The 27,907-nt window shown below is 42.2% G+C and overlaps 1 protein-coding gene across 1 annotated transcript in view; it reads left to right on the top strand.

The window, feature by feature from the left end:
• Positions 1-7,772: 7,772 nt before the first annotated feature.
• Positions 7,773-27,907, top strand: part of PDGFC (platelet derived growth factor C) — a 403,078-nt gene continuing 382,943 nt past the window's right edge. The window contains exon 1 of the mRNA XM_075347615.1: positions 7,773-8,905. Coding sequence (XP_075203730.1) covers positions 8,782-8,905 — 124 coding nt within the window. The 5' untranslated portion in view covers positions 7,773-8,781. The remainder of the gene's footprint in view (positions 8,906-27,907) is intronic.

Genomic DNA, 27,907 nt, shown 5'->3' on the forward strand with positions numbered 1-27,907 from the left:
ACTAAGGGGTGCTTAGCTTTGTATTTAGCCAAAAAAATGAAAAAAAAATGACGTAGGGTTCCCCCTAGTTTTGTAGCCAGCTAGGGTAAAGCAGACGGCTGCAGCCTGCAGACCACAGCTGGCAACCTCACCTTGGCTGGTAATCCAAAACTGAGGGCACCCCACGCTGTTATTTTAAATTAAATAAATATTTAAAAAAAAACACGTAGGGGTCCCCCAAAATTGGATCACCAGCCAAGGTAAAGCAGACAGCTGGGGCCTGATATTCTCAGACTAGGGAGGTCCATGGTTATTGGAATCTCCCCAGCCTAAAAATAGCAGGCCGCAGCCGCCCCAGAAGTGGCGCATCCATTAGATGCGCCAATCCTGGTGCTTCGCCCCAGCTCATCCCGCGCCCTGGTGCGGTGGCAAACGGGGTAATATATGGGGTTAATACCAGATGTGTAATGTCACCTGGCATCAAGCCCTGGGGTTGGTGAGGTCAGGCGTCTATCAGATACCCGACATCACCAACCCAGTCAGTAATAAAAAAAAATAGACGACAAACACATTTTTATTTGAAAAAACACTCCCCAAAACATTCCCTCTTTAACCAATTTATTAGATTGAAAAACAAATCCAGGTCTGCTGTAATCCAAGGGGTTGCCATGACGATCCACACTGTCCCAGTCAATGAAGAGCAGGATGTTCCCCATTGGCTGGGAGAGCAATGCAGTGACCTGAGCTAACATCAATGGGTCAGCCCAGGTCACTGCAGGGGGGTGACAAGTGCTGCTGTCAGCGAGGTACATTACCTGCGCTGATCTCCAGCACACTGACAGCCCCTGTCACTGAGGTCAATGACCGGCGCCTTCACATCAAGTATCGCGAGAGGTCCGTGACGTCACCGCCAGTGTCAGTCTCGGGTCGGAAGCGATAGGTGATGTGACAAGCGGCGGCCATGGAGGACAGTGACAGCGCTGAGGTTGGGATGGCGGGACTTCATCACCGCAGGTAAGCCGAGCGGGGGGGGGGGTGCGTGTGTGAGAGTGTGTGTGTGTGTGCGTGTGTGTATATGTATGTATACATGCCGCGGGCAGGAGGGGGCGGAGTGAGCTGAGCGGGAAGTGTGGGCTTCCTGCACGTAACTAAGATAAACATCGGGTTACTAACCAAAGCGCTTTGCTTGGATACCCGATGTTTATCTTGGTTACCAGCTTGTGGCAGGCTGCCAGCGATGGCTCCTGCACACTGTAGCTGGGAGGGGGGGGGGGGTGTGCGTGAGTGAGAGTGTGTGTGTGTGTGTATATGTATGTATACATGCCGCGGGCAGGAGGGGGCGGAGTGAGCTGAGCGGGAAGTGTGGGCTTCCTGCACGTAACTAAGATAAACATCGGGTTACTAACCAAAGCGCTTTGCTTGGATACCCGATGTTTATCTTGGTTACCAGCTTGTGGCAGGCTGCCAGCGATGGCTCCTGCACACTGTAGCTGGGAGGGGGGGGGGGGGTGTGCGTGAGTGAGAGTGTGTGTGTGTGTGTATATGTATGTATACATGCCGCGGGCAGGAGGGGGCGGAGTGAGCTGAGCGGGAAGTGTGGGCTTCCTGCACGTAACTAAGATAAACATCGGGTTACTAACCAAAGCGCTTTGCTTGGATATCCGATGTTTATCTTGGTTACCAGCTTGTGGCAGGCTGCCAGCGATGGCTCCTGCACACTGTAGCTGTAAAAAGCCCTGCTTTTTTGCAAAAAGCTCGAGTTCTAGTTCGATCTCGAACAGCCCCAAAAATCACTCGAGCTTAGAACTGGAGAACCTCGAACCACGAACCGCGCTCAACTCTACTCATTAGTGTACTTTGCGACCTCCTTAGACACCGGGTTTAGGTTCAGTGCGCATGATCAGGTCACCGCACTTCTGGTCATTCGCACTATGCAGCTGGGTATATGCGTCTTGGCTTCAGAGAGGTCTAGTGCGCATGATCGGAAGTGCCAGGGATGTCTGATCATGCGCACTGACCCTAAGCCCAGTGACCTGAAGCGATGACAATGGACACAGGTACGCGCATCACTGTCGATGATGATGCTGGGCAATTGGCATTAAAAAGCGTGCTAACATTCTAAAAGGGCGTAATGAGCCCACGAACTAACACTCTTGTGACTAGTCACTGGCCTCATTAGCATATCATAAAGGATCTTTAGAAATACAGGGACAGTTAGGCAGGGATTAGCAATGTGCACCCAGAACTGCTCGTGCTTCTGGGTGCATATTGCACCTGACAGGTTCCCTTTAAGCTGGATATACATTTTCAGATAGTAAATGCTGTGATTTTCGACACTCCTAAAAATGAAACATATCCCTGGAGTAAAGTTCATCATACCTAAGCATAGGTCTGCAAGATAATAATAATAATAATAATAATAATAATAATCATCTTTATTTCTATAGCGCTAACATATTCCGCAGCGCTTTACAATTCAGGAGGATCATATACAAACAAGTAACAGTTATAGAAAATACAATACTTAGAGGGAAAAAAAGACAACCCTGCTCGTGAGAGTTACAATCTACAATGAGATAGAAGAGGCAAGGTACAAGTGCTTATTTACAATGACTATCCAGCCATCTCAAAGAAATGGGGGATAAATAATGGCTTCCTGGACCAGTTGGCCGGAACCTTGAGATGCATTTGGGTGCCATGGAGTTTGACGTGGGGTTATGTTTTGAGAGGTTGTGGAGGGACTAAGTGAATTTAATTTGGCTAGGGAGTGTGATAGGCCGCCCTAAAAAGATGCGTTTTTTAGGGAGCGTCTGAAGCTTAGTGAGTTTTGATTCATCCTAACTTCTTGGGGTAGAGCGTTTCAGAGGATTGGTGCGGTTCGGGAGAAGTCTTGGATCCGGGAGTGGGAGGTTCAGATTAGTGTGGATGTTAGTCGAAAGTCATTTGCAGAACATAGAGAATGGGTGGGGTTATAGACAGAGAGGAGGGTGGAGATGTAGGGGGGTGCCACACTGTGGAGAGCTTTGTGGGTGAGAACAAGCAGTTTGAATTGGATCATGTAATATATGGGCAGCCAGTGTAATGACTGGCACGGAGCAGAGGCATCCGAGTAGCGGTTAGTCAGATAGGTGGCCCTGGCTGCTGCATTAAAGATGGACTGTAGAGGAGAGAGTCTAGTTAGTGGGAGACCAATTAATAGAGAGTTACAGTTGTAAAGGCGATAGAGGATCAGGGCCACAGTGAGGGTTTTTGTTGTTTCCATTGTGAGAAAGGCGCGGATTCTAGAGATGTTCTTGAGGTGCAAGCGGCAGGAGCGGGCAAGAGATTGTATATGGGAGGTGAAGGAGAGATCAGTGTCAAATATAACACCCAGACAGTGAGCTTGCTGCCTAGGAATTATCGTTGTGCTGCACACAGAGAGGGAGATGTCAGGTTTAGGAAGGTTGGAAGACAGGGGGAAAAGAAGTTCAGTTTTGGAAAGGTTAAGTTACAGATAAAGAGCAGACATGATGTTGCAAACTGCAGTCAGGCAGTCACTTGTGTTCTGTAGTACAGCAGGAGTGAGCTCAGGGAATGAGGTGTATAGCTGTGTGTCATCAGCATAAAGATGGTACTGAAAGCCAAATCTACTGATGGTCTGTCCAATTGGGGCAGTGTAGAGGGAGAAAAGAAGAGGGCCAGGGACTGAACCTTGAGGGACTCCAACAGTGAGAGGAAGAGGAGAAGATGTGGAGCCAGCAAATGATACACTGAATGAGCGGCCAGAAAGATAGGAAGAGAACCAGGAAAGCACAGTGTCCTTTAGGCTCATAGAATGGAGCATAGAGAGAAGGAAATGGTGGTCAACAGTGTTGAAGGTGGCAGAGAGGTCAAGAAGAATAAGCAGAGAGTGGTCACCGTTACATTTTGCTGTCAATAGGTTATCGGTCACTTTGACAAGGGCAGTTTCTGTTGAGTGTAAAGGGCGGAAGCCAGACTGTAAAGGATCTAGAAGAGAGTGAGTGGAGAGATAGCGGGTGAGGCGAGAGTAGACCAGGCGCTCCAAGAGTTTAGAGATGAAGGGGAGATTGGAGACTGGTCTGTAGTTGCTTGTGCAGGATGGATCAAGAGAAGGGTTTTTTTTAATAATGGAGTAGTGATAGTATTTGAGGGAGGAGGGGAAGATAGAGAGAGAGATTGAAGATTTTAGTTAGGTGAGTAGTGACAACCGGAGAAAGGGACTGGAGTAGGTGTGAGGGAAAGGGATCAGTAGGGCAAGTGGTAGGACGAGAAGAGAAGAGGAGCCTGGAGACTTCCTCCTCTGTGACTGGGTCAAATGTGGAAAGTGAGCTGGATGGGATGTGGGGAGGGATGGGATTCACATCGCTTGGTGGCTGGGAGCTGATGTTTTCTATTTTCTCTGTGAAATACGAGGCCAGGTCATAAGCATGAAGGTCTGTGATAGGGGTCTGTACTTTGGGACTGCGGAGGGAGTGAAAGGTGTCAAAGAGCTTTTTTGGATTGTTGGATAGTCAGGAAATAAAGGTGGTGAAGAATGTCTGTTTGGCGAGGTGAAGGGAAGAGTTGTAGGTCCTTAACATGAACTTGTAGTGGATGAAGTTTTCTGGTGTATGGGTTTTCCTCCATAGGCGTTCGGCACTCCAAGAGCATCGCTGGAGAAATCGAGTTTGGAATGTGAGGCAAGGCTGTTTTACTCTGTGTTTGGAGGTTCTGAAGGTGAGGGGTGCTACTTGGTCCAGGGTGCTACTTAGTCCAGGGTGCTTCTGAGTGTTTCATTGTAGTGGTTTACAGCCAGATCAGGACACGAAAGGGAGGGGATAGGGGACAGTGATGAGTGTAGAGAGTCTGTAAGTGTCTGAGAGTCCATGGCCTGTAGGTTTCTGAATGTGTGATAGGTGGGAGTGTGCTAAGGTGGACGAGGGTTTGTGAGCTTGAAGGAGAGGATGTTGTGGTCAGAGAGGGGAAGAGGTGAGTTGTCAAAGTGAGAGATTTAGCAAAGGTGGATAAAGACCAGGTCAAGGGTGTTACCATCTTCATGTGTTTCAGAGGATGAGAGCTGTGAGAGGCCAAGGGAGGTGTGAGAGATAGAAGCTGGGATGCAGATGGGGAGGAGGGTCTGTTCATGGGGATGTTGAACTCTCCTAGTATGAGGGTTGGTAATTCTGAGGACATGAAATGCGCCAGCTAGACTGAAAAGTGGTCAAGGAACTGGGTGGGTGAGCCTGGTGGACGGTATATGACAGCTACTCTGAGGGAGAGGGGATGGAAGAGACTGATGGTGTGGACCTCAAAAGATGGGAATGAGAGTGATGGAGCTGGGGGGATGACCTGGAAAGTGCATTGGGGGGACAGGAGTAAACTGACTTCACCAACATGTCTGTTCTCAGGTCTTTGTGAATGGGAAAAGTGTAAACCACCGTGAGAAATGGCAGCAGGGGAAGTAGTGTCAGAATCCTGAATCCAGGTTTCAGTGAGGCAGTGAGGCTAGCAGATTAAGAGAGTTATTGAGAAAGAGTTTGTGGATGTAGGGAAGCTTGTTACATACAGACCGTTGATTCCAGACAGCACAATTAAAAGAGGGAAATGAGGGTGTACAACTAATGTTAATAAGGTTAGCCGGGTTTCTATAGGAGGTGGGGGAGGGGGTAAAGTTAGCATGGGGTGGACCGGGATTAGGAGAGATATTGCCTGAGAGAAGTAGCAGTAGAAGGAGAAAGATTAGATGGTTTTTGGACTTGTGGTATGGCTTTTTCTGCAAGACCCTGGAACATGAAGGATTGAGATTATTCAGATTTTTATTCAGATAGGTGAAAAGAGTCTGGGAGCTGTACATAGGAGAGGGGAGGAGAGAGGGACTGATGTGGATGAGTGGTGATGGAGGGGGTGACAGGGCGGTGAAAGTGGACAGTAAAAGCATATAGAATGATAGAGATAGAAATAATGGTCATGGTTGAAACAGAAGGTGTTGAAGATTAGTTTACCTGATTCCTGCCCTGACTAACTGCCATTGAAATAACTGCCCAGCACTTAACAACTATGGCACTTTGCATAAGATGGCACATGCATGCAGGCACCCCACACGCGTGGACCCCCTTAAGAAAGCCCCAGATATATAGGGAAAGCTAGAGGAATAGGTTAGGGGGATTGTGGGAGGTCAGCTTGTTGAGGGAAATTAACAAAAGGTAATCACACCAGGGAATAATTAGTGAATCAAAGGCAACAGGACACATTTTACATCCAGCCTGACTCCAGACTACACAAAATCACACCTTCCACCATCAAATAACATTTTCAAAGAGGAAAATAGTCATACATTAGTGAGTATTAAACTTAATAAAAAAAAAATACATAGCAAAAGTTACAGCAAGCAGGGTTATAGTTAAGTATAAGTATACTTATACATATAAGTATAGTTATGATACTTACCTATGAATATTTTTAATGTATTGGCCAGCAAACTCTCCTGACCTAAACCCCATAGACAATCTATGGGGTATTGTCAAGAGTAAGATGAGAGACACCAGACCCAACAATGCAGATGATCTGAAGGCTGCTATCAAGCAACATGGGCTTTCATAACACCTCAGCAGTGCCACAGGCTGATCACCTCCATGCCACACCTCATTGATGCAGTAACTCATGCAAAAGGAGCCCCGACCAAGTATTGAGTGCATTTACTGTACAGACTTTTCAGTAGGCGACAACATTTCTGAGTTTAAAATCATTTTTTTTCAGTTGGTCTTATATAATATTCTAATTTTCTGAGATAATGACTTTTTTTTTTCATTGGCTGTAAGCCATAATCATCAGATTAACAGAAATAAACACTTGAAATAGATCACTCTGTTTGTAATGACTCTATATAATATATGAGTTTCCCTTTTTGTATTTAATTACTGAAATAAATTAACTTTTTGATGATATTCTAATTTATTGAGATGCACTTGTATATGCATTTGAGTATTTTACTTTTCACTGTTATTGCAATGTCATTGGTATCTTATGTCACTGTTGTATATCCAGGCAGCTTACGCTGCGTCTCTTTCAATCAGGCATTTCATGTTATTATTTTAGGCTTTTTAATATAGATTTTTTCCAGTAAAATTTTATATTTTTATAATATTAATTCATGGTTGTCTTCTTGCCTTGGGAAGATATTTACATATATATATATCTTCTTATTCTAAGACTTTGGTTTATCTATGACATATTGAAGTGTCTACATGATTGAAGGGACATTATTAATGATTGAGTCATTCTAAAACAGTAAAATAATAAGTGATCATAAAAATAGTTTAAAAAATGATGTGAAAGTGAATGTAGAGAAATTCATAGTTCAAATTAGTACAACAGAGGGTTTGATCATTTCTAATTTCTTTTAAAGTCCTTTTACTTAATTGATTTCTTGTACTTAAAAAAAATAATGAAAAATAAATACTACATTTCTGTTTCTGAATGTGCTTAAGTGTGCACTTACAGCTCAATCTCTTTGTATATGAAACAACATAACTTCTCATGGTTTCAAAACTTTTACTTTGTAAATTGCGGAAAGTTTCTGTTCTTTGTCTCGTATTAAAATATCCCTTAACAATAAGTTTCTTCACTCTTCAAGTTTTTGTCCTGTCCGAGATGGGATTCCCTGTCCCCTCTTCTCTTTGTTATAGCACCTGTTGAGTCGCCAGGTGGCAGTCTGCCTTCACTGGAACTTAAAGAAAGTGAGAGGGAAAGGAGAGGGGGAAGGAAGAAGAAGAAGGAGAGGGAGTCAAGTACTTTCATCAGCTCTGAACTCTTTCCCATTTGTTGCAGCTAGGAGCAAACTTTAAACAGACACCCACACTAAGCTCTCAGACTCCCAGCTAAGGAATTGTTTCCTTTTCACTCCTGAGTTTTTCAGAGGCACAGGAATCCCACCAGCAAAGCAAGCAAACCCCTGAGTGACCTGCAGCCCTATTAAGCACTGGAGGATCACCCTGCTGGCTGGAACCTGCTGCCAGGCGGAGAACTCGCTGGCTCCATTACTTTCATGCTGTTGGGTCACTGCTCTGATCTGCAAAACAGTGTGAGGAAGTTTGGTGCCAAGCCAAAAAGTAAGGTAAATAATCAGCACAGCAGTGGAGCACAGACTTTGATACTGCCTAAAAAAGGAACTGCCGGTGAGAAAAAAAAGGGAGGTGTATAGAGACACGTTCCTATCCCACAATGTCCTGAGGGGACACGTTTGCTGACTATCACATTGTTTTCCCACAGTGTGTCAAGCTACAGATTCCCATTTTTACAGCTCTGGATGAAAGCTCTCACTTATAACGCTAATTTCTCCAGTAGTCACCGAGTTTGGTTTGTTTATACAAGGTGAACTGCTCCTCGAGGAAGGATTCTTTTCTTTCTTGAAGCTCGGTGTAACTTTTTGTACACTAATTTCGATGTAAGGCTCGCAGGTGTTTTTTTATATATTTATTTTTTAGAATTTGTATTGTTAGTTTTTTTTCCTTTTAGTATTTTGTTTTTCTGTTGTTGGCGTCTTTGCTTGAAGGATTTAAAACTGCAGAAGATCTTCGTGGAATTGATCGTTTTATCCTACTTTGATTTCCAAACTGGAGACAGAAAAGAATAACAGAATCAAAGAAGAGTTGACTTTGCATGGGATTATGAAGGATCTACCCAGTGGTCATCTGCCACCAATGTTACCCAAACCGGCTCAGTGCTCTCTGGTGAAGGGTGCAGTTATCATGCTCTGCTGAGACTGACCGTGAACTTGCAAATCTCAGTTGCCATTAGTATCTGTGCTCACCCCTATTCATCCAAATGATCCTCCTATTGTTACTTCTCAGAGTCCTCACGTGTACCCTGGACTTTCAGCCACATGGAGTACAAGCTGAATCCAATCTCAGCAGCAAATTTCATTTTGAAAGTGCTAAGGAACAGAATGGTAAGACAAAGTTTGCTTTTTGTACACTGTGATAATTTACAGCTTTGAAAGGTCACTTGCCTCTCCTGGAGGCCCATTAATGTTGGATAATTGATGTGGCGTAGTCATACCAGCACAAGGCAAATATTTAAAAGGTACCACAAAAAAGGAACTTAAAACCTGGCACCAAGGTTAAGGAGGCAGAAAAATAAACTTAGCTCCTTTTTTCCATATCTATTTATGTTTGTGCCTGTAGACCTAGATCCGTTGTGGTTTTGCGCTGGTGAATGACTTCTATTTCTTTCTATCCTGGAAACAAGCTAATCCCACATAGGAAATGAGAATTACTTTCAGCTTTCAAGTGTACCTGAAATGTTTAGAAAACCCTTAAATGAAAGATCCCAAGGGCTGGAGCTCGGTGAGTGTAAAGAAAGGATTCTTTCATGTAAAAGGGCAGCTTCAGGGTGTGTAATTTGCCTAGCCTCTGAACTCCATAGAACTTGCATTATTCAGATTTTTAAAGTCTTGTGTTGTTGATCTTAGATTATAAAGTCATTTTTTGTTTGAGCATCTCGAAAGAATAAATGAGTTTCCCGCACAGAATGGGAAGTATAAAAAGTGAAGTTGTTTGATGACATCGAACATTAAAAAGCATGTGTATAAATAGTCCTGGTCTATCCGCATGAGTTGTGGTGCCTGCGGTAATACTTTGGCACTAAAACACTGGCCATGTGAATTTCCTCACGTTTATGTCAGCTGAAAATTGTAAATCAAGCTGACTTTTACATTCATTTTTTATTTGCAGCTATGAATGGCCTTTTCTGTTACTTTGTTGTTTTCTTTTCCTTTCCTCTGGATGTGACTTTTTTTTTGCTCTTGTGGTAGAAGGCAAAATCTAGAATGGGTTAAAAGCTAGTAAAGATAAGGAACAGGACACAACTCTTTATCACAGGCACTAGACTTGTGTGAGAGAGCTGATATTGTTTTTGCATGCTGCTTGCTAATGTGTTGACATATGGCACCTGCAGACTGCCAGAGAGCCTGATCAAAGAGACCAGTCCCTAATCAGACTCCAAGGACCAAAGGAAACTGATCAAACGGCGGAGGATCCCTGCTATGTTGTGACGGGAACCCTTCAAGATGACCTTTGTCTATCCTTTTTGGTGTTGAAAAATAATGCTCTTTCTTAAAGACATCAAATCGAATGAAAATAACCCATGTGTTTTGTAAGACAAGTATAGACAACTGGTAGTTTTCTACTTGTTGTCTTGGACCTGCAAGTTCTTTCACGTCTTACCAGTTAAAGGGCAGGGCAAATTATATTCTAAGATGGTGCCAAAAATACTTCTGGTGCAGAGTGTTTTTGTACGATTCATGTTTTTTTAAATGTCTAGACTGTAGACGACGTCTAGACTCAGGAGACGACAATGTTTAATATTCTATACTTAAAGTATTAAAGGGAAAAGTTATACGGTTATCAGATTAAAAAAGAAAAAACAGCATTCTATCCACTGAGTATTCGTTTTATTACATTGTTACTGATTCACCGTTATGTTTTCTTTTATAAACATCCTTACAATAAGGCTCATTTATACAGATGGTTTACAATTCAGTTAGATCTTAAGAAATAGTAGCTAATATGATGTATTGATTGAAGGCATCTAAAAAGCCTGAGCTTGGAAAGTCATTGTTTCACTCAACTATATTCATAAAAATAGCACTTTGGAGATAAGTATGGAAAATGCAGGGACAATAACAAGAAATGTTCTGTTATGATAGAGTTTATTAACGTGAAGTCTGACACCATGCCAACAAATGACGTCTTCATTGTCAGTGTGACTAAATGTAATCTAATTGTCAATAAGAATCTATTTGTCAATGTTTCAAGTATTTGCTAGGTCAATCTGTTAACAGTACACATAGGTCTAACCTAGGATATTTTTTGCAGTCCAGAACTTGCATGTGACCTTAAAATAACTTCACCTTTGATTTACAAGGTTAAAGAGATAGAGCTGAAGACAAGTCAGTTCTGTCAGCAGAGACACAATATACTGAACCCCACCACTAGCACCATTATAACAGTCTCCTCACAACTAGGTTTTGGTGCGAGAATGTGACAGATATATATTGCTATTTAGTTTATGGTAGTTATGTAAGTAGTTATTACTTGAATGATCTTCTTTGATTGGATTGATTGGATTGGAGTAAAATAAACATATTATGCCAATTAATATTACATTAAAAATGTCAAGGCCCCCATTAAAGCGTCACTCCAGCCTTTTTCTTAATTTTACAATTGGATTGGTGCTTTAAATCTAAGTCCCCTGAACCCTGTTTTAGGCTATGTGCGCACGTTGCGCACTAGTCCTGCAGACATTTCTGCAGCGATCTGAAGAGCACACGTGCACTTCAAATCGCTGCAGAAAATGTCCGTAGAGAAAAAAAAGCCGATTCCATGCGCTCTGCCTGCAGCTCCTGCCATAGACAGAGCAGGAGCTGCCGGCAAAGCGCACGGAAGAAGTGACATGTCACTTCTTAGAAATCAGCGCTTCGGGCAGTAGCCGAAGCGCTGCGCTCTAAGACGCCACGTGCACACAGCCCCTGCACCATCTCCATAGACTGTGCAGGGGACGCAGGACGCATGCAGTTACGCTGCGCTACAAAGCGCAGCGTAACTGCATGTATTTACGCAACGTGCGCACATAGCCTAACACTCACACTCTGACGTCTTTATCTGTTATCACCGCTGCTCCCGTCAGTCAGTCTCCGGTGATTTGTGACCTACTAGCTGCACCAGTGTTTCACAGAGCACACCGGAAGTCACAACTCAATGCAAGTCTATGAGGGCCTTGTTCTTGCCTTGTTTTGACTATCATAGAGTTGAATTGAGAACTTGTGACTTTTACTTCTGACTTTGGCACTCAAAAGTTACTGTCACGAGACCTGAGCAGCATTGATAAAAGATAAAGACACTGGAAGGTGAGTATATGAGTACGGACCGTAGGTTATAAGCACCACTCTAGTGCTGACCCAACCTCCCTCCCTGGAATGCTGCTTTAATCTTTAACCAAGAGTTGCCATTTGAATCTTTTACCAACAGTCTAGACTACCCATATTTTAAATCAAATACATGGTAGAGATCCATATTTTCATATGATGTAATTTTCAATTCTGGAAACCCAATTAGTAGATACCCTGACCAGAATCTCAGCATGACCTGATGACATGGCATTGTAAACATAATACAGGAATTTATTAAAACTTGATGCGATAGCAACCAACAATCTGATTTCCAAATTAATATCATATCATCTATAAAATGTTTATTGATAAAACTGTTAGCAGATAAAAAAATAATTTTGATATATGAAAACTTCTTCAAAAGCTCCTATATAAAGATTTGTGAATACCAGTGCACATTGCGGTACCCACTGCAGTGCCCATTGCGGTGCCCACTGCAGTGCCCATTGCGGTGCCTTTGTTTTACAAATAAAAAATACCACCAAAAATAAAATAATTGTGTTATAATATGAATTCTAAAGGATCCATTATGAATTGTTTATAGGATCTTGATTTAAGCAGATACGAAGATTACCGATAACCTATGGTCTGAGGTCCTTTTTCATGTTGTATAGTCATATAGAGGGTATTGACAGCATTCTACCAGATAGGACAGCCCTCATACCAAATATTGATGGGGTGGGGTGGTTGTAACAAGTTCTTTATCTACAAAACTCTTTACCAGTAGGGTATGTTGACATATTGCAGCATTTTTATCTGCACCAAAAAACAAGGTAATGGCAGTCCATAAAATTCACATTTCTGTCACATTTTTTCATTCATTTTTACAGTACTCTTACTTGTGTTTTTCATCCATTTATTTTAACCAAAAATGCTGAAGGAATTGACATGCTGAGTGTTGGCAATAATGCAGCGGTGCTCAAACTATGCACAAAAATATTTTAAAAAATGCTGCAAAAATGCCACTTGTAAACATACACATAAAGAAAAGTGAAATGTTTCTGTGAAACATGGAGGTGGAGATTTTTTTTTACCCTGCATTGTTAGTTTCTTTTAACTATTTCCTCTATTTGTTCCCCAGTGCATTGAACAGTAAGAAGTTTTTGCTTTGGTCATGACCTAATTCTACATCAGGTCTACAATCAGTCATACATAACAGTGAAGCACTACCCAGGGAAATGCTGTGCATTATGTTTTCCTGTCTTCTTTTTCGAGTCGGAGTGATTGTCTGTATACAAGTTAAACAAAAACATATGTCCATCAATTTCAATCAGAAACAAAGGCCATGGTAAATCTGGCCTGAAATAGAGATTTGAGGTAAAGAGCTCACAAACTGCAGTCTAATTAACATTATTAAGATGTGTATTTCTTCAGGACCCTTATATTTTCATACTTTGATTTATCAGACAATGTAGCGGAATTCATGACATATGTTGGCTTTCTGCTTTGTCTTGCCAGACCATAGTTGTAATGGAGTTCAAAAGAATTTTACCTGTAAATTCAATGTGGGTGACTTTTCTGCTGACAACAGTCGACCTGTATAAACCCATACAATTCCTGATCCTCCTAGTACCTGCTGATATAGATCATGTTCTGTGAATACCATCCACCAGGACAAACCTCTGAGGCATAAAGGGAAATGTTGTTGACACCACAGTTTAGAGAAGATAAGGAATCATTTAGACATGAGTATAGATGGTTCCCATTATGTTACTGGTAAAACCTTCTAATTTGTTTGTACAAGATGAGTAGACAAGACACATCAATATCTAAAGGACACGGATAAAACAGTGTACAACATAATATATAATCATGTACTGGAAAACAAAGTATGTTAGGTAAAGACCCAGTCACACACAACAACTTACCAGCGATCCTGAAAATGATGCGACCTGATAGGGATCGCTGGTAAGTCACTGGGAGGTCGCAGGTGAGATGTCACACAGTCAGACCTTCCCAATAATGCAGGAACGATACAGGTCACAGTAGCGACCTGTATAACGATCTCAGCAGTCACTGTGACCCTGTCACAGTGTTAAACACAGCGATGTGTCCTGCCCAGCGGGACATCGCCTTTGAAGAAAATGGCCGGGACCATTCTGCAACGACTAGCAATCTCACAGCAGGGGCCTGATCGCTGGTAGATGTCACACATAACGAGATCGCTAACGGGATCGCTACTGTGTCACTAGCTAGTGATCTCGTTATGTGTGACAGTACCTTAACTCGTACAAATCACAACCACAGGTAAGCCCATATGCATTGCTATGGAGATTAAAGAACAAAAGACAAACAAGTGTAGACATAATATTCAGAGTTTAGCATATATGACTTTGGAGATTTACTCTGATACCATAAAATAAAAAGAACCTGGAAAAACATACATAGATGTATCTAGACTAAAGCTAATATTTGGTATACTTGCTTATTTAGCGCCATCTTACTCAACAGGGCTTTACAGATATTATCATCACTGTCCCGATTGGGGCTCACAATCTAAATTCCCTATGTCTTTGGCATGTGGGAGGAAACCAGAGTACCTAGAGGAATCCCACGCAAGCATGGGGAGAACATAGAACTCCTTGCAGATGTTGTCCTTAGTAGGATTTGATCCCAGTTATACTAGTTCTGCAAAAAAACAGTGTTAACTACGGAACCAAGAGTTTTCCACATGGAATACTTTCATTGTTACACCCCTTGCTTATGTGTATGGATACAGGTTAACCAATATTTAAAGTTAGGAATGGAAAGCAAACTGTGAATAGTCAAAATACGTTATCTAGTTTAAGTTACTGTATGACAGGGATCCCCAACTGTGGCTCAAGAGCTACATGTGGCTTGCAGGACCATAATGTGTGGCTCACGACTGTCTACCAGCTTGGTGTACTAGCACCAGGTCTAGCAATGGCTATGAAGAACAGGTGTACACCGTGACTTTTGTGAGTAGTCTTACATAGAAGAGCAAATCTGGAAGTGTATATAATGGCCTTCAGGTTATAGAGATAAATTAAAGTGGTTACCCACTACTTAGACATCCCCTTCTCATTCCCCATATTTGGCCCCACTAAAATAAAAAAGTATATATTTGCCTCCCATGCTATTGCCTTTCCAGCTGTGCCAGCGCTTACATTATTGGGGATCACATGAGGTGGTAACATATGTTTCCCGCACCCAATCATCGCCGGCTTCTCTATCCCCGGATTCAGACAAATGACTAATTAACAGGAAATGAAAGCTATGGCTCCTGCTCACTAAGGGGATGAGAAGGGGATTTCCAAGAAGTGGACAATCATTTTAAGTAAATGCTAAGCTGGACATTTAACAATACTGCCAGATAAAGGGGGTGCTGCATGTGATATTATGGAGGGAGTGCGTTAGGCAAGACTATCGAATGAGAGTAAAGTGGGAACCCCTATATCCAAGTACACTGCCTTGGTTTGATTTCTGTGGGGAAACTTTGGCTGTCATTATACTGAGTATGAAGACTCTGGGTGATACTACTTTAGGGAGGCAGTAGTTGGATGTTACTATTTGGGAGGTCTCTGGATGTGGCTCATGACCCTTTCTCAGAGCTGAATATGGTAAGAAAGGTTGGGATCACTGCTGTATGACATGCCATCAGCTAAGAACCATACACTTAAGATTTTTGGATTGATGTTTTGATGGGCAAAAAAAGCTTCTTAACATATTGCATTAGTATAATGCATTGTAGAGGACACATAGGGCACCATCAGGCAGGTCATTAATCTGTCACTGCAGGATAGTAGGTCTGCAAATCTCCTTACCTCCCTGCTTTCCTGGCTTTTCTTTTGATTAGCCGGCTGGCACGATGTCATGTGTGCATCAAGTAACAATGATGACATCGTGCCAACCCAGCTAATGGACCAGAGTCCTGAAAATCGATTCTCCCATCTCTGTGCTAAATGACTTGTAATGTGTCTGGAAGAATTTCTTTTTTGTTGGATCCATATGAATTGGAAAAATACTTGTGGTTTGGGTATATGAGGCATTGCATGGAGCAGTATGGCCCCGTAGATGTTTATGAGTGCCATGTGGTAGACGCATGGCTCTTTATAGTCACAGCTCTGTAACAAGCTAAGCCTCCACGTGACAATCACATGGCCATTACAGGAAGTAAACAATGATGAATTGCTACAAGCAGAAATTTAGGAAACTGCAATGAAATTTATATAGGAAAATATACTAAAAAAAACCCCTCCTTTTGCAGAAACTACACTGTCCATTTAAAATCCCTTTTTGCAGCTTTATTTCAGAAAAACAGGCCTCTTGACCAGCTTTATAGATGACTCTGAACATCAATTATTGCCAACAGCTCAATCAGTGAGAAAGCCGTCGCTCCAATATACTTGACAGCGCAATTTATCCTGATATTTATGTGCTTGTCTGCAAATTGTAAATAAAGATTTTTTTATTATTTAAAGGAAAAAACGAGGATCTTGATAATAACGGTGATTTCTGCAGTTTATGTCATCACCTTATTAAGTTGTATCATTCAATTAAATGGATTTTACATGTATTCTATCTACATTCTGTCAGTATGCATGCACGTGAATGAAGGGCAATTTAGTATAACTGCTTTTATACAAGGATAATGAGTCCTCAGGCATTTTATAGCCACTCGTAAATACCGTAAAGACAGGGTCTTGTGTTATTTTTTTTATCCAAAAGATGCATCAGGGCTTATTTCCAAGGTATGTCTTATTGTTCCATGAATAACAATCTACATTTCTTAACAATAAAAAAAATCAACATTTATTCAAATATAGTCATGACCAAAGCCTTTGTTTTCCCGTTAGCAACCCATTCGCAGATCATGTCTTCCAGCTCCTGATCCACACTTGCGCTTCTTAGCATTTCCCTTCTAATATCCATTTTTAGACCATTCGGATATCCAGCATCTTCTTTTTGCGGAAAGCAGCAAGATTTTTGCTGAGAGTCCTCCACAGTTCCTTTTTTGTACTCAATGCAAAAGCTTTCTTTTTGCCCTCATGTTTTGCAGGGGTCAATATACTAGTATGGTATATTTCTTTCTCATCTGTTTACATATGGTACTATACTGTAGCAATAAGGGATGTGTCTGGCACTTGCCAACCCTTAATGTTTTGCGTTTCGTGGGGTCTTTTGAGTGCTACTCCTTTGGGATGTCTGCTTTCCTTTATTGAAGGGTCCAGCTGCATCCTATTGCCAGTTGATTTTACGTTTTTACATGTGTAGCTGCCTGGACACTATTTCAATTACCGTTTTTATCGTTTTATAAGACACACAGAATTATAAGATGCATCCCAAATTTAGAGGTGAAAAATAGGAAAAAATAGTTTTTAATGTTATATTGAGGGTCCGACTTGCAATCCTAGTGTGTCTTATATCTCACCAGGGGGAGCGGCGGTGGTGGAGCAGCTCAGGAGTGTCACAGGAGGCAGGGTCATCGATGCTTCGGGCCCAGAGGCGGGGGTGTTGTGGCTCAGGAGAGTCAGTGGACGGAGGGGTGGTGATACTGCGGCCTTGGGGGTGTTGTCGCGACAGGCGCCATTGATTTGCTGGCAGACTGTGGGCTCCATTGAATTGCCGCGGTTGAAGAGATTTACTTCAAGAAAATGGCCACGGAGGTAGGACTCCACAGCCATTTTCTTGATGTCTATTGTGTCAATCTGTGCACGCACCACCTCCGCAGCCATTTTCTTGAAGTCCATCGCGTCAACCGCGGGCAATTCAATGGAGCCTGCAGCCCGCTGTCAGATCAATGGCGCACACCGCACTGACGACCCTCTGTCCTGTGACCCTCCTAAGCCACTCCACTGCAGTGACACCCCATCCTCCAAGCACTCAGTATCACAAACCCTGCCTCCTGTGACTCCGCTCCACCACTGCCGATTTGGTAAGCCATATCCAGATCATAGGACGCAGTTTTTGGGGGAAAAAGTGCCTTTTATAATCCATTAAATACGGTAACTTATTTTTATGAACTGTAACTAGGTTTTATTTTCACAGTAGGGCTTATATTTTAATCATATGCAAAAATTAAAAAAATCATGCTAGGATTTATTTGAAGGGTAGTCATTTTCAGAAAAAAGACTCTTTTCTATTCATTTCCACACCCATAATGGGATTTTCTTGACATTTACTTTAGGTTGTTCCTTGCTTTTGCAGTATTTTTATTCTAGCTATGCTTGTGTATATCCGTACCTGTAGACTGTAGCAGTTTAAGAACACCAATCCATAAATGAAAGGTATCTACCTAAATTGTCATTATTATTAAATAATATACACCATTGAAATATGAAATTATCTTTGCACAGTACGTATTTCTTTTTAATAATGACAATTGAATTTGTGGTTTCTTTGTGAAGTGTTATATTTATATTGCTTTGTGGGATACTATATGTCTATTGAAATATTAAGAGGATGTCGCTAGCAACATCATTCTCAAAAGTATTTACCTCTCTAAATCTAAAGGTATATACATAGACAGAAGATTGCCCCTGGGTAAGAACAATATATGCGACCTTTTCGATCCAATTTACAATTGCAATAAACCCAAAATCTGACCACAATGGAATACAATAGAAGGCCCTCCTGAATTAGGCAAACCTACACACAGTGAAGTAAAGTTGTATAAATAAATCAATTTTTAGCCATAAAATAGGTTACAAAATATAAAATCAACTAGAAATCGAGACCTACACAGAAATTACTAAGCGGAGTAGCTCAACAAAAACATTGTTAATTGAGCAGAAAATATATTCATATAATGCCTGACGATGATAATGATTAGTCACTGGTGCAGTATAGACACATAAAGAAATTGGCTGACAAATAGCAGAGCAATGCACCACAGATAGAGAAGGCAAATGTGAGCCGAGAAAGATAGAGGTGGGAAAAAAGAGAGAAGGAAGTGTCCAGGCATACATCGGTAGCTATACACTGTCAGAACGTAAAAAGCCCAGTGGCTGTATGGGCTAGTGAAGTCTGATATTTATTACAACATGGTAGGAGGACACCTCAATATAGATTACATGGCTTAGGATGCATAAGTAATGAAAGTGTGGGCTGAGAACACCACAAAGAGCAATAAGGAAGCACCCCAACTCACGTTTTGCATTTAGTTTCTTCCAAGGGATCCAATTTCACCTGTATTGGAGGTGAAAGTGGGGCCCTTACTTGTTGGGCCCCTGTACGGCTGCCCAAATTGCACCAGTTCCATACCTGGTACATATATTATATAGACAAAAGTATTGTGACATCTCATAATTTTTAAATTCAGTGCCATTTGTACAGGTGTAGAAAATACAACCCCTAACTCCGCAATCTGCATTGTCTAATATTTGTGAAAAAATGGCTCATTCTAAAGAGCGTACTGTATTTGTACACAAATTTCCTTACACTCTGACTTCCAGGCTTTCTTGTGATTTGCACATCATCGTCTGTGTGCCTTATACCACTTAGATGATTTCATGCCATGCCCATAAATTAAATAACGTAACAGGGAACCCAGAACCTCAGGAAATTCACACAGCTCCTGTCCTCATCTAGAAGTCACTGATCTAGACCGTAGACAGGAATTGCGTCAAGCAGTCCTCTCTACTCCTAAACATTCCATGATCAACTGTTGAATTATTTAGATGAAGTTACCTAGGGAACTAAGGTAACCAAATGCTGAGCCGCACAGTGACTAAAAGTCACTAATGCTCCGCAGAGCCCATAACTTCAGTGTTGCATACCTCTGAAATTAACACAAAAACTGTGTGACATAAGCTACATGCCATGGGTTTCCATGGCTGAGCAGATGCATGCAAGTCTTACATCACTAAGCACAACACTTAGCATTGGATGGAGTTATGTAAAGCACACCACCATTGTAGTCTGGAGCAGTGGAAGCATGTTCTGTGCAGTGCTGAATCTCACTTCTCTATCTAACAATGTAATGAATTTGTCTGTATTTGACTGTATTTGCCTGACTGCATTGTGCCACCTGTAAAGTTTGGTGGATGATGGATAATGCAACAGGGTTGTATTTTAAGGTTGGCCTAAGCCCCTGAGCACCAGTGAATGGAAATCTTTAATTCTTCAGCTTCCCAAAAAAGTTTGGAGAATTTGATGCTTTAAACTTTCAAAGAACAGCTTGATAAGGGCCATTTCTGTTCTAACATGACAGTGCCTCTAGTGCACACAATAAGGTCCATAAAACCATAATTCAACAAGCGAGGTGTTGAAGCACTTGACTGACCTGTACAGAGCCCTGACTAATCCCACTGAATTATTTTGGCATGAACTAGAATGGAGATTGTGAGCCAGGATTTCTCATCCAACATTAGAGTCAGATCTCACAAACACCTCCAAAAGCTTGTACAAAGGGGGGAATTATTTTAGCTGCAGGAGGTGAGGTAGGTTTTATGAGATGTCATAGAAGCTGCTTAGATGTAATGTGTAAGTGTCCCGATGCATTTGTCCATACTGTGTATAATAGCAATGCAAAAAGTTTTCATTAAAAGAAATTCATCAGCTGGTTTTTGCTATGCAATCTAAAGATAGCAGGCTGTAAGGGTTAACAAAGAGATTTCAACAATGTGTCTCTTGTCATGGTCTGTGTAGTTGCTTACCTGCAATGTTTGTTTAAGCTTGAGGAGATTATCAATGCTTGGACTAAGGGGTATTTCTCACATAGCGAGATCGCTAGCGAGATCGCTGCTGAGTCACAGGTTTTGTGACGCACCAGTGACCTCATCAGCGATCTCGCTGTGTGTGACACTAAGCAGGGACCTGGCCCCTGCTGTGAGATCGCTGCTCGTTACACACAGTGCTGGTTAATTTTTTGCTCATTGCTCTCCCGCTGTGAAGCATACATCGCTGTGTTTGACAGCGAGAGAGCAACGATCTGAATGTGCAGGGAGCCGGTGTCTGGCAACTGCGGACGCTGGTAACCATGGTAATCATCGGGTAACCAAGCGAAGCGCTTTGCTTGGTTACCCGATATTTACCTTGGTTACTAATGTACGCCGCTCTCAGGCTGCCAGTGCTGGCTCCCTGCTCCGTGCACGCATAGCCAGAGTACACATCGGGTAAATAAGCAAAGCGGTTTGCTTAGTAACCTGATGTGTACCCTTGCTACAAGTGCAGGGAGCCAGCGCTAAGCTGGGTGCGCTGGTAACCAATGTAAATATCGGGTAACCAAGCAAAGCATTTTGCTTAGTTACCAGATATTTACCTTACTTACCAAGCGCAGCATCGCTTCCACGCGTCGCTGCTGGCTGGGGGCTGGTCACTGGTCGCTGGTGAGATCTGCCTGATTGACAGCTCACCAGCGACCATGTAGCGACGCACCAGCGATCCTGACCAGGTCATATCGTGGTCGGAATCACTGGTACGTCGTTTAGTGAGACGGTACCCTTAGTCATCTACAGCCCTAGTCTGACATGCCCCATTCTGTGATTAGCAGCTCACTGTCTATAGACAATTTACGTAGCTAGCCAGCTCTGCTGCATTGCTAAATCTAAAAACTCTGATTGTGTCTTAGTTTACTGGGTGATTACTGCACCTAGTAAACTAAGTGATACATCACTGGATTCAGAGTCTCTTTGCTTACATCATGCTTCTCTCAGATGAGGTAGCAAAAACCTGCTGACAGATTACCTCTAAATGACATACAATTGTACAATTGTAATATTGAAGCTGATTAAGCAATTAGGTCACAGGTCTGTCTTCAAGTGTAATGTAATTAATGTAAGTATAAAACAAAACAGGTAGCTAGCTTACCTCCAATGATCCTACCAGCAATGTGTGGAGAGCGATTCTGGGAGCTACGCCTGGATGAGGGAGGGAGCTTCAACCGCACACTGAAGATATAAAAACAAGAGTGGAAATCCTGCGAGCGCTCCTGTAATCTTGTTAATGGTCAGATACTTTAATTCATCTTTTTAATAATTAATAAATGTAGGCAGTATAAAAAAATCCATTTAAAAAACAGTCACATAGGTCACATAAGAGAACGCTTTTCGGCAACATGAAGAAGGCTAGCGTGCCGAAATGCGTTGTCTTTATGTGAACTGTGTGACTGTTTTTGAAATAGATTTTTTTATATTACCTGCATTTATTAATTTTTTAAAAAGATGAACTAAAATATGACTTTTAAGCTCTCTGGATTTCCACTCTTTTTCTCAACTAATGTAAGTGATTTAAATGATTAATCAACAAAGTAAAAAAAGTGAGGGACATCCTTCATTTAAGGATCCGTAACTCTTTAAATATTGTTTGCTTTTTACACATACATATGAAATATATAGCTTTTTAATACTTGTATCTTAGCCATTTCAACTAGAAGCAAATATCATGTGTTGGCTATGACCTCTAATCTAGAAAAGTCGCTCCGTTAAGACACCACTTCAGAGGCTAATGGGATTCTATTTTTCTTAGTCTTAAAATCAACAATACTGTTTCCAATTTAAGACTGAAAAGGCAAATAAAATGTTTCAGTCATATGCACAGCTTTAGGGTGGAAGGCATGTTATTAAAGAGAAATCCTTGCAGCAAAAGACATGGGAATGAACTTGGCCTGAAAACTGTTTATAGGAAAGAGTCACATTCAATTTATGTAAGACTTTGATAATTGATCATGACTTCAATGCTAATAGATATTTACTCTTTCCACAGGATCATTAATGAGTTAAGTATGATGGAAAGAGACCTGAAATAAGATATACAAGACTGTTTATAACAATGTCACAATCCATGATTAATCATGGACCTATTTATCTGAAACTTCACAAATTATATTTCAGATGGTTTTTCTAATGGCCATTTAGCCGAATGTGGCCCGATTTGTTTGTGTATACACTGCTGGCCGTGATGTTTGTAGTTATAGGCTAGTTATCCACCTCTACATAGGTAGAGTAGTCTTATGAGACATCCGTTCTACATTTCATCAGAAGTAATATAACATGTCACAATTGTAAACACCTGAAGAATTGCTCTGTCTTTACAAGTAACAGCATAAAAGTACAAGCCTGAAGATCTTAATGTAAGACACCACACGGCTCATAGGCAGGTGTCTAACATCTCGGAACCTCCGGGCTTGTATAACTGATGCCCCCGGCACAATCACTTAAACTGTAGCTATTACAGAAAAAAGTCACAAATGATAGACTTATAACAGAGCACTCTTTGTAGATTTGCTGCTGATCTAGTGATTGAAATCTGCTATACTGACAGTACTGATCCATTTTAGGAAATCCCACCAGGACTGCTAAACATTTACCCCTTTAGGTTCATTTACACTTTCATGCTTCAAGGATTCTTGATGGTTGACTAGACAAAGTTTTATATTCTACGAAGCTTATATCACATTGCTTTTCTTTAAGGCTATGTGCCCATGGGACGGATATATCTGCAGGTACGTCCCGCAGGTTTCCCGCAGCAGCTCCCCGGAATCCCCAGCTATACATATCTGCGGGATTCTAGCGAAATAGCTGCGGTAAACCTGCGGACATTCATGTGACTTACATGTGAAAGTCCCGGCCTCTATCTCCATAGTGGAGGGCTGGGAATTCCATAGGTATTTCCGCAGGAATAATTGACATGCAGTTATGTGTGGCTGCGGGACATCCGCAGCATATTCCACAGCCGCACATACCGCAGCATTGACACAGACACTCCCCATGTCCCATAGAGTAACATGGGGAGTGTCTGTACTTGCTAAAACCTGCGGATTTATCTAGAAAATCCAGAAAATCTGCAGGTTTTCCGCAGCAAAATCCACGGGTACATAGTTCCGTGGTCACATAGCCTCACAGAGGCTAACTTTCTGAATTTGTTCTTAACTCACATTTCTTATGACATCATATTTGAAAAGAGAATTTAGTTTTGTTAAAGCACCATTCCTGCACTTTTTTTTTGGGGGGGGGGTGGGGGGGCGCGACTTTAGATCTAAGCCCTCTGCTCTCTGTTTAATATTCACCTCCTAGTGTCTTCACCTTTTACCGATGTAGCTCCAGTCCATCTCCACCATCTTGTGCTAGTAATTTTTCACTGGACAGAAGTCATAAGTTACATCAGAAGCTCCCAATTTAACTCTATGAGAGACAGAACGAGGCCAGAACAAGGCTCCCATAGAGTTTTATTGTGGTGTGACTTCCGTTTCGTTCCAGAAACACTGGAGTTGCCAGCAGGTCACAAAGCACATGAGACTAAACTGAACAGCAGCAATAGATGAAGCCGCCAGTGGGTAAGTTTAAAACAGGGGACCAGGGATTTAGATTTAAAGCACCACTGCAGTGGTGCAATAAAAAAATTCTGCAGTGGTGTTTTTAAAATAAAAAATAAATATAATAATAATTTTATTCATTTATATAGCGCTATTAATTCCACAGCGCTTTACATACATTGGCAACACTGTCCCCATTGGGGCTCACAATCTAGAGTCCCTATCTGTATGTTTTTGGAGTGTAGGAGGAAACTGGAGTACCCGGAGGAAACCCACGCAAACATGGGGAGAACATACAAACTCCTCGCAGATAGTGTCCTTGGTGGGATTTGAAGCCAGGACCCCAGTGCTGCAAGACTGCAGTGCTAACCACTGAGCCACCGATATATATATATATATATATATATTATATTGTGAGACATCAACCGGCTGTATTATAGATGGCCGGTATGTTTTGCAGAAGCGTTGGTGCTTTGCAATGTGAATATTGGCTGGGACCTGTGGTTCCACAGGATTACATTACATTCAGAGTCATGGAAGGGTGTGTGAGGCTAATTAAACACTCCATACCACCTGTGGGTGTGGCTCCAAGGGTTAAATCAATCCTGTGTTTCTGAACCTGGAACAGAGTATCTAGGGCAGTCTAGGGGAGACTGGCTCTAGACTGTCAGTGTGTGTTCTGAAGAGTCTGAGCGCAGAGCAGGGAGCTCTGGATGTATCAGCCTGTGTGGAGGCTGAACACAGGGCTCTGGAATTCAGTCTGGGTTTGGACTGGAAGTAGTGTGCAAGCCAGGCTGGTTAGTGTTGTATCTACAGGGCCGAACCTCTCCTGAAGTGGAGAGACAGTCTGCAGAGTGTCTCTGGGTTCTTGGAAGGAACCACAGCAGTTTTTGCCTTAAGCCAGGAGAGGCCTGTTATGTTTAATGTTTGCCGTTTATGACAAGTTTTTTAGTAAACGGCTGGAATTTTATGAAGATACTGTGTCGTCCTGTGACCCTGCCTATGCCTACATGAGCAATGCCTTACAATATATATATATATATATATATATATATATATATATATATATATACACACACACACATTTTAAATTATATAGACATTTAGATGTTTTTGCACACTTGTTCAAAATTGACATATACTTTGGCCTACTGCATCATTTTTGATTTGTGTGCACCTACTTAGCATTTTGTGTTATGTCCTCTTCAGCATTAGTGCTGCAGTTGTACAGCACATTCTGTCTGTAGTATTTGTCAAACGTTTTTAGGTTTTGTCTTCCTATCTATTTTGTTGAGTTTTGAGCCTTGACATCCTCTAAGTATCCTAAATCACTCTAAGGCACTGTGCGCACTTGCCTGTTTTTGCCGTGAATTTCCTGCAGTTTTGCTGCATGTTTCGCTGCAGGAAATGTTCATAACATCTCTGCAGTGATTCACCAGCAAAACCTATGGGAAAAAAAATGCTGTGCGCACTATGCGGATTTTGACAGCTGCATGTTTTGCTGCGGGATTCCCACAGCAAAAACAATTGCATGTCACTTCTTTTCCGCAGGGAGCTGCAATGTAATCGTGAAATCCCGCTGGCAATAATGCAGGTAGCAAATTCTGTGCGGTTCATTGCGTTTTCCCTGTGGTATTTCGCGGTTTCGGTACATAATGTTCATCACTGCATTGCGGTTTGCAGGGAAGTGATGTCATTATGACAGGAAGAGGAAGCGGAGCTGAGAGTAAACACACACACACACACACATCACAGACACAGACATATAGTAAACACACATATCGCACTCACACACAGACTTAGAAATATAGAATACACATAGAAATCAAACATACATATTACAAAAAAAAAGTGTGTGCTTCGACATATTTTTACCGTCCAGCCAAGGTAAACACACAGTGGCGGCCCGGTACTCTCAGGCTGGGGAGGGAGAGGGCCAGGGTTAATGCCCCCCTCCTGCAGCCGAGAATATCAGCCCGCAGCTGCCCCGGGACTGTCGCATCTATTATGCGGCAGTCCCGGAGTGTCCCCAGCTCTTCCCGATTGTCGTGATGTGGTGGCAATTTGGGGTAATAACGAGTTAATGGCAGCAGATCGCCGCCACTAAAGGCCTTGTCACACACAGAGATAAATCTGTGGCAGATCTTTTCATCATTTCTGTAATATTTACATGGGGTGCCTATTGCTCCCAATCAGTAGTGCATATACATGCATGTGTAGCTATGTGGTGTGTGTGCGCATGCATGGACATGTATGTGTATGTATATGCAATATATATATATATGTTTTATGGCGATCCAACTATGCCCTTTGTCCTCGTCCTAAATGATTATTTATCTCCCATGCATGTATCATACATGATATACTCTGTTGTGCCTTCCCCTTGTTCATCTTTTATGTCTGCTATGTGTTCACGTCCGTACATGCCCATTGGTGTTGCACACGTACCTATATGCACCTATATATATTTTTATCCTCTTCTCCTGCTTAATTTTAATTTGTGTGTTTTTATCTTATCTCTGTTTTTAGTGCGTCCTCATGGTGCCGATGTCTTTGATTTCTGTTTCCATTGCCCGGTCCTCCATTAAAGCCAGCTTACAGTGGAAAATCCGTTCTTAATTAAATTAAATGTACATATGTCTGAGTTTGGCTTCTATATATGTGTAGCCCTGGAAGGGTTGCTGTATTTTACCATCAGGTGTTGGGATACTCCGTACACTATGTGACGTAACGCTGACCTTCCTGACATGGCGTCTTGTCACGTTCATTTTTGTCGGTCTTTTCCCCTTCCAAGATGGCGTTTGTATGATAACCAAACCCACCTGTTGGAATGCGCACGCGCGGCCCGTGATTGGCGGACGAGTGCTGCTGACGCCCTCCTATGGCCACGGACTGTTGTTGACGTCACAGGGGATTTCCCCTTCTCAGTTCCGTCGCTGGATGGCTGACGCGGCTTCCGCCCGCCGCATACGTGCGGACTGCGCATGCGCTAAACCCTTAATGGCGGTATGGACGGACCTGGGGTACTGGGACTATTTAAACTCCACTGAACACACTAGCCATACGACCCCCGGAAGAAGCCCACGCGAAACGTGCGTAGGGGTCTTGGTGGGACTCATATCGCTGGACACACAGGGAATTATGGGTAAGCTTTCAACCTTATGATGCAAATTTTTGCCCTCTGGTTGAACTCTATCTCTTTTTTGCACTTTACCTTCAGCGGTGGGTTGGTAATACTTCTCTCCATTACATATACTACATATCCTGCTGCTATATGTTGTTGCTGCTATTTGCATGTGCACTTTATACCCACCCTGTTGATATATATGTGTCCTGTGTTATGATGTCCCCCTTATCTTGGATTCCTCTTTGAGCACCCTTTGTTGTTGTTGTTTATATTAATATGTATTTAATAAATGATACTTTTGCATTCAATCTTGGTGGATCTCTGACTCACTTTCTATAGGTTTATATATAGCAGATCTATGGTTGCAGTGAAATTGTGGACAATCAGTGCAAGGTTTGTGGCTGTGTACAAATGGAAAAATATGTCCATGATTTCACTGCAACCACAGATCTGCCAAAGATTTATCTCTGTGTGTGACAGGGCCTTAAGTCCAGGCTTAATCATGGCAGCGTCTATGAGACAGCTGACATGATTAACCCATAAGTAAAACACAAAATAGCCCCCTCTTTCACCCCTTTATTAACTCCCCCAACACACAGCTCCGGCGGAATCCACCGAGGTCCCACGACGCTTGCAGACTGCTACAGCCGCGACTCACACT

This window comes from Anomaloglossus baeobatrachus, chromosome 1 (genome assembly GCF_048569485.1).
Source record: "Anomaloglossus baeobatrachus isolate aAnoBae1 chromosome 1, aAnoBae1.hap1, whole genome shotgun sequence".
NCBI lineage: Eukaryota > Metazoa > Chordata > Amphibia > Anura > Aromobatidae > Anomaloglossus > Anomaloglossus baeobatrachus.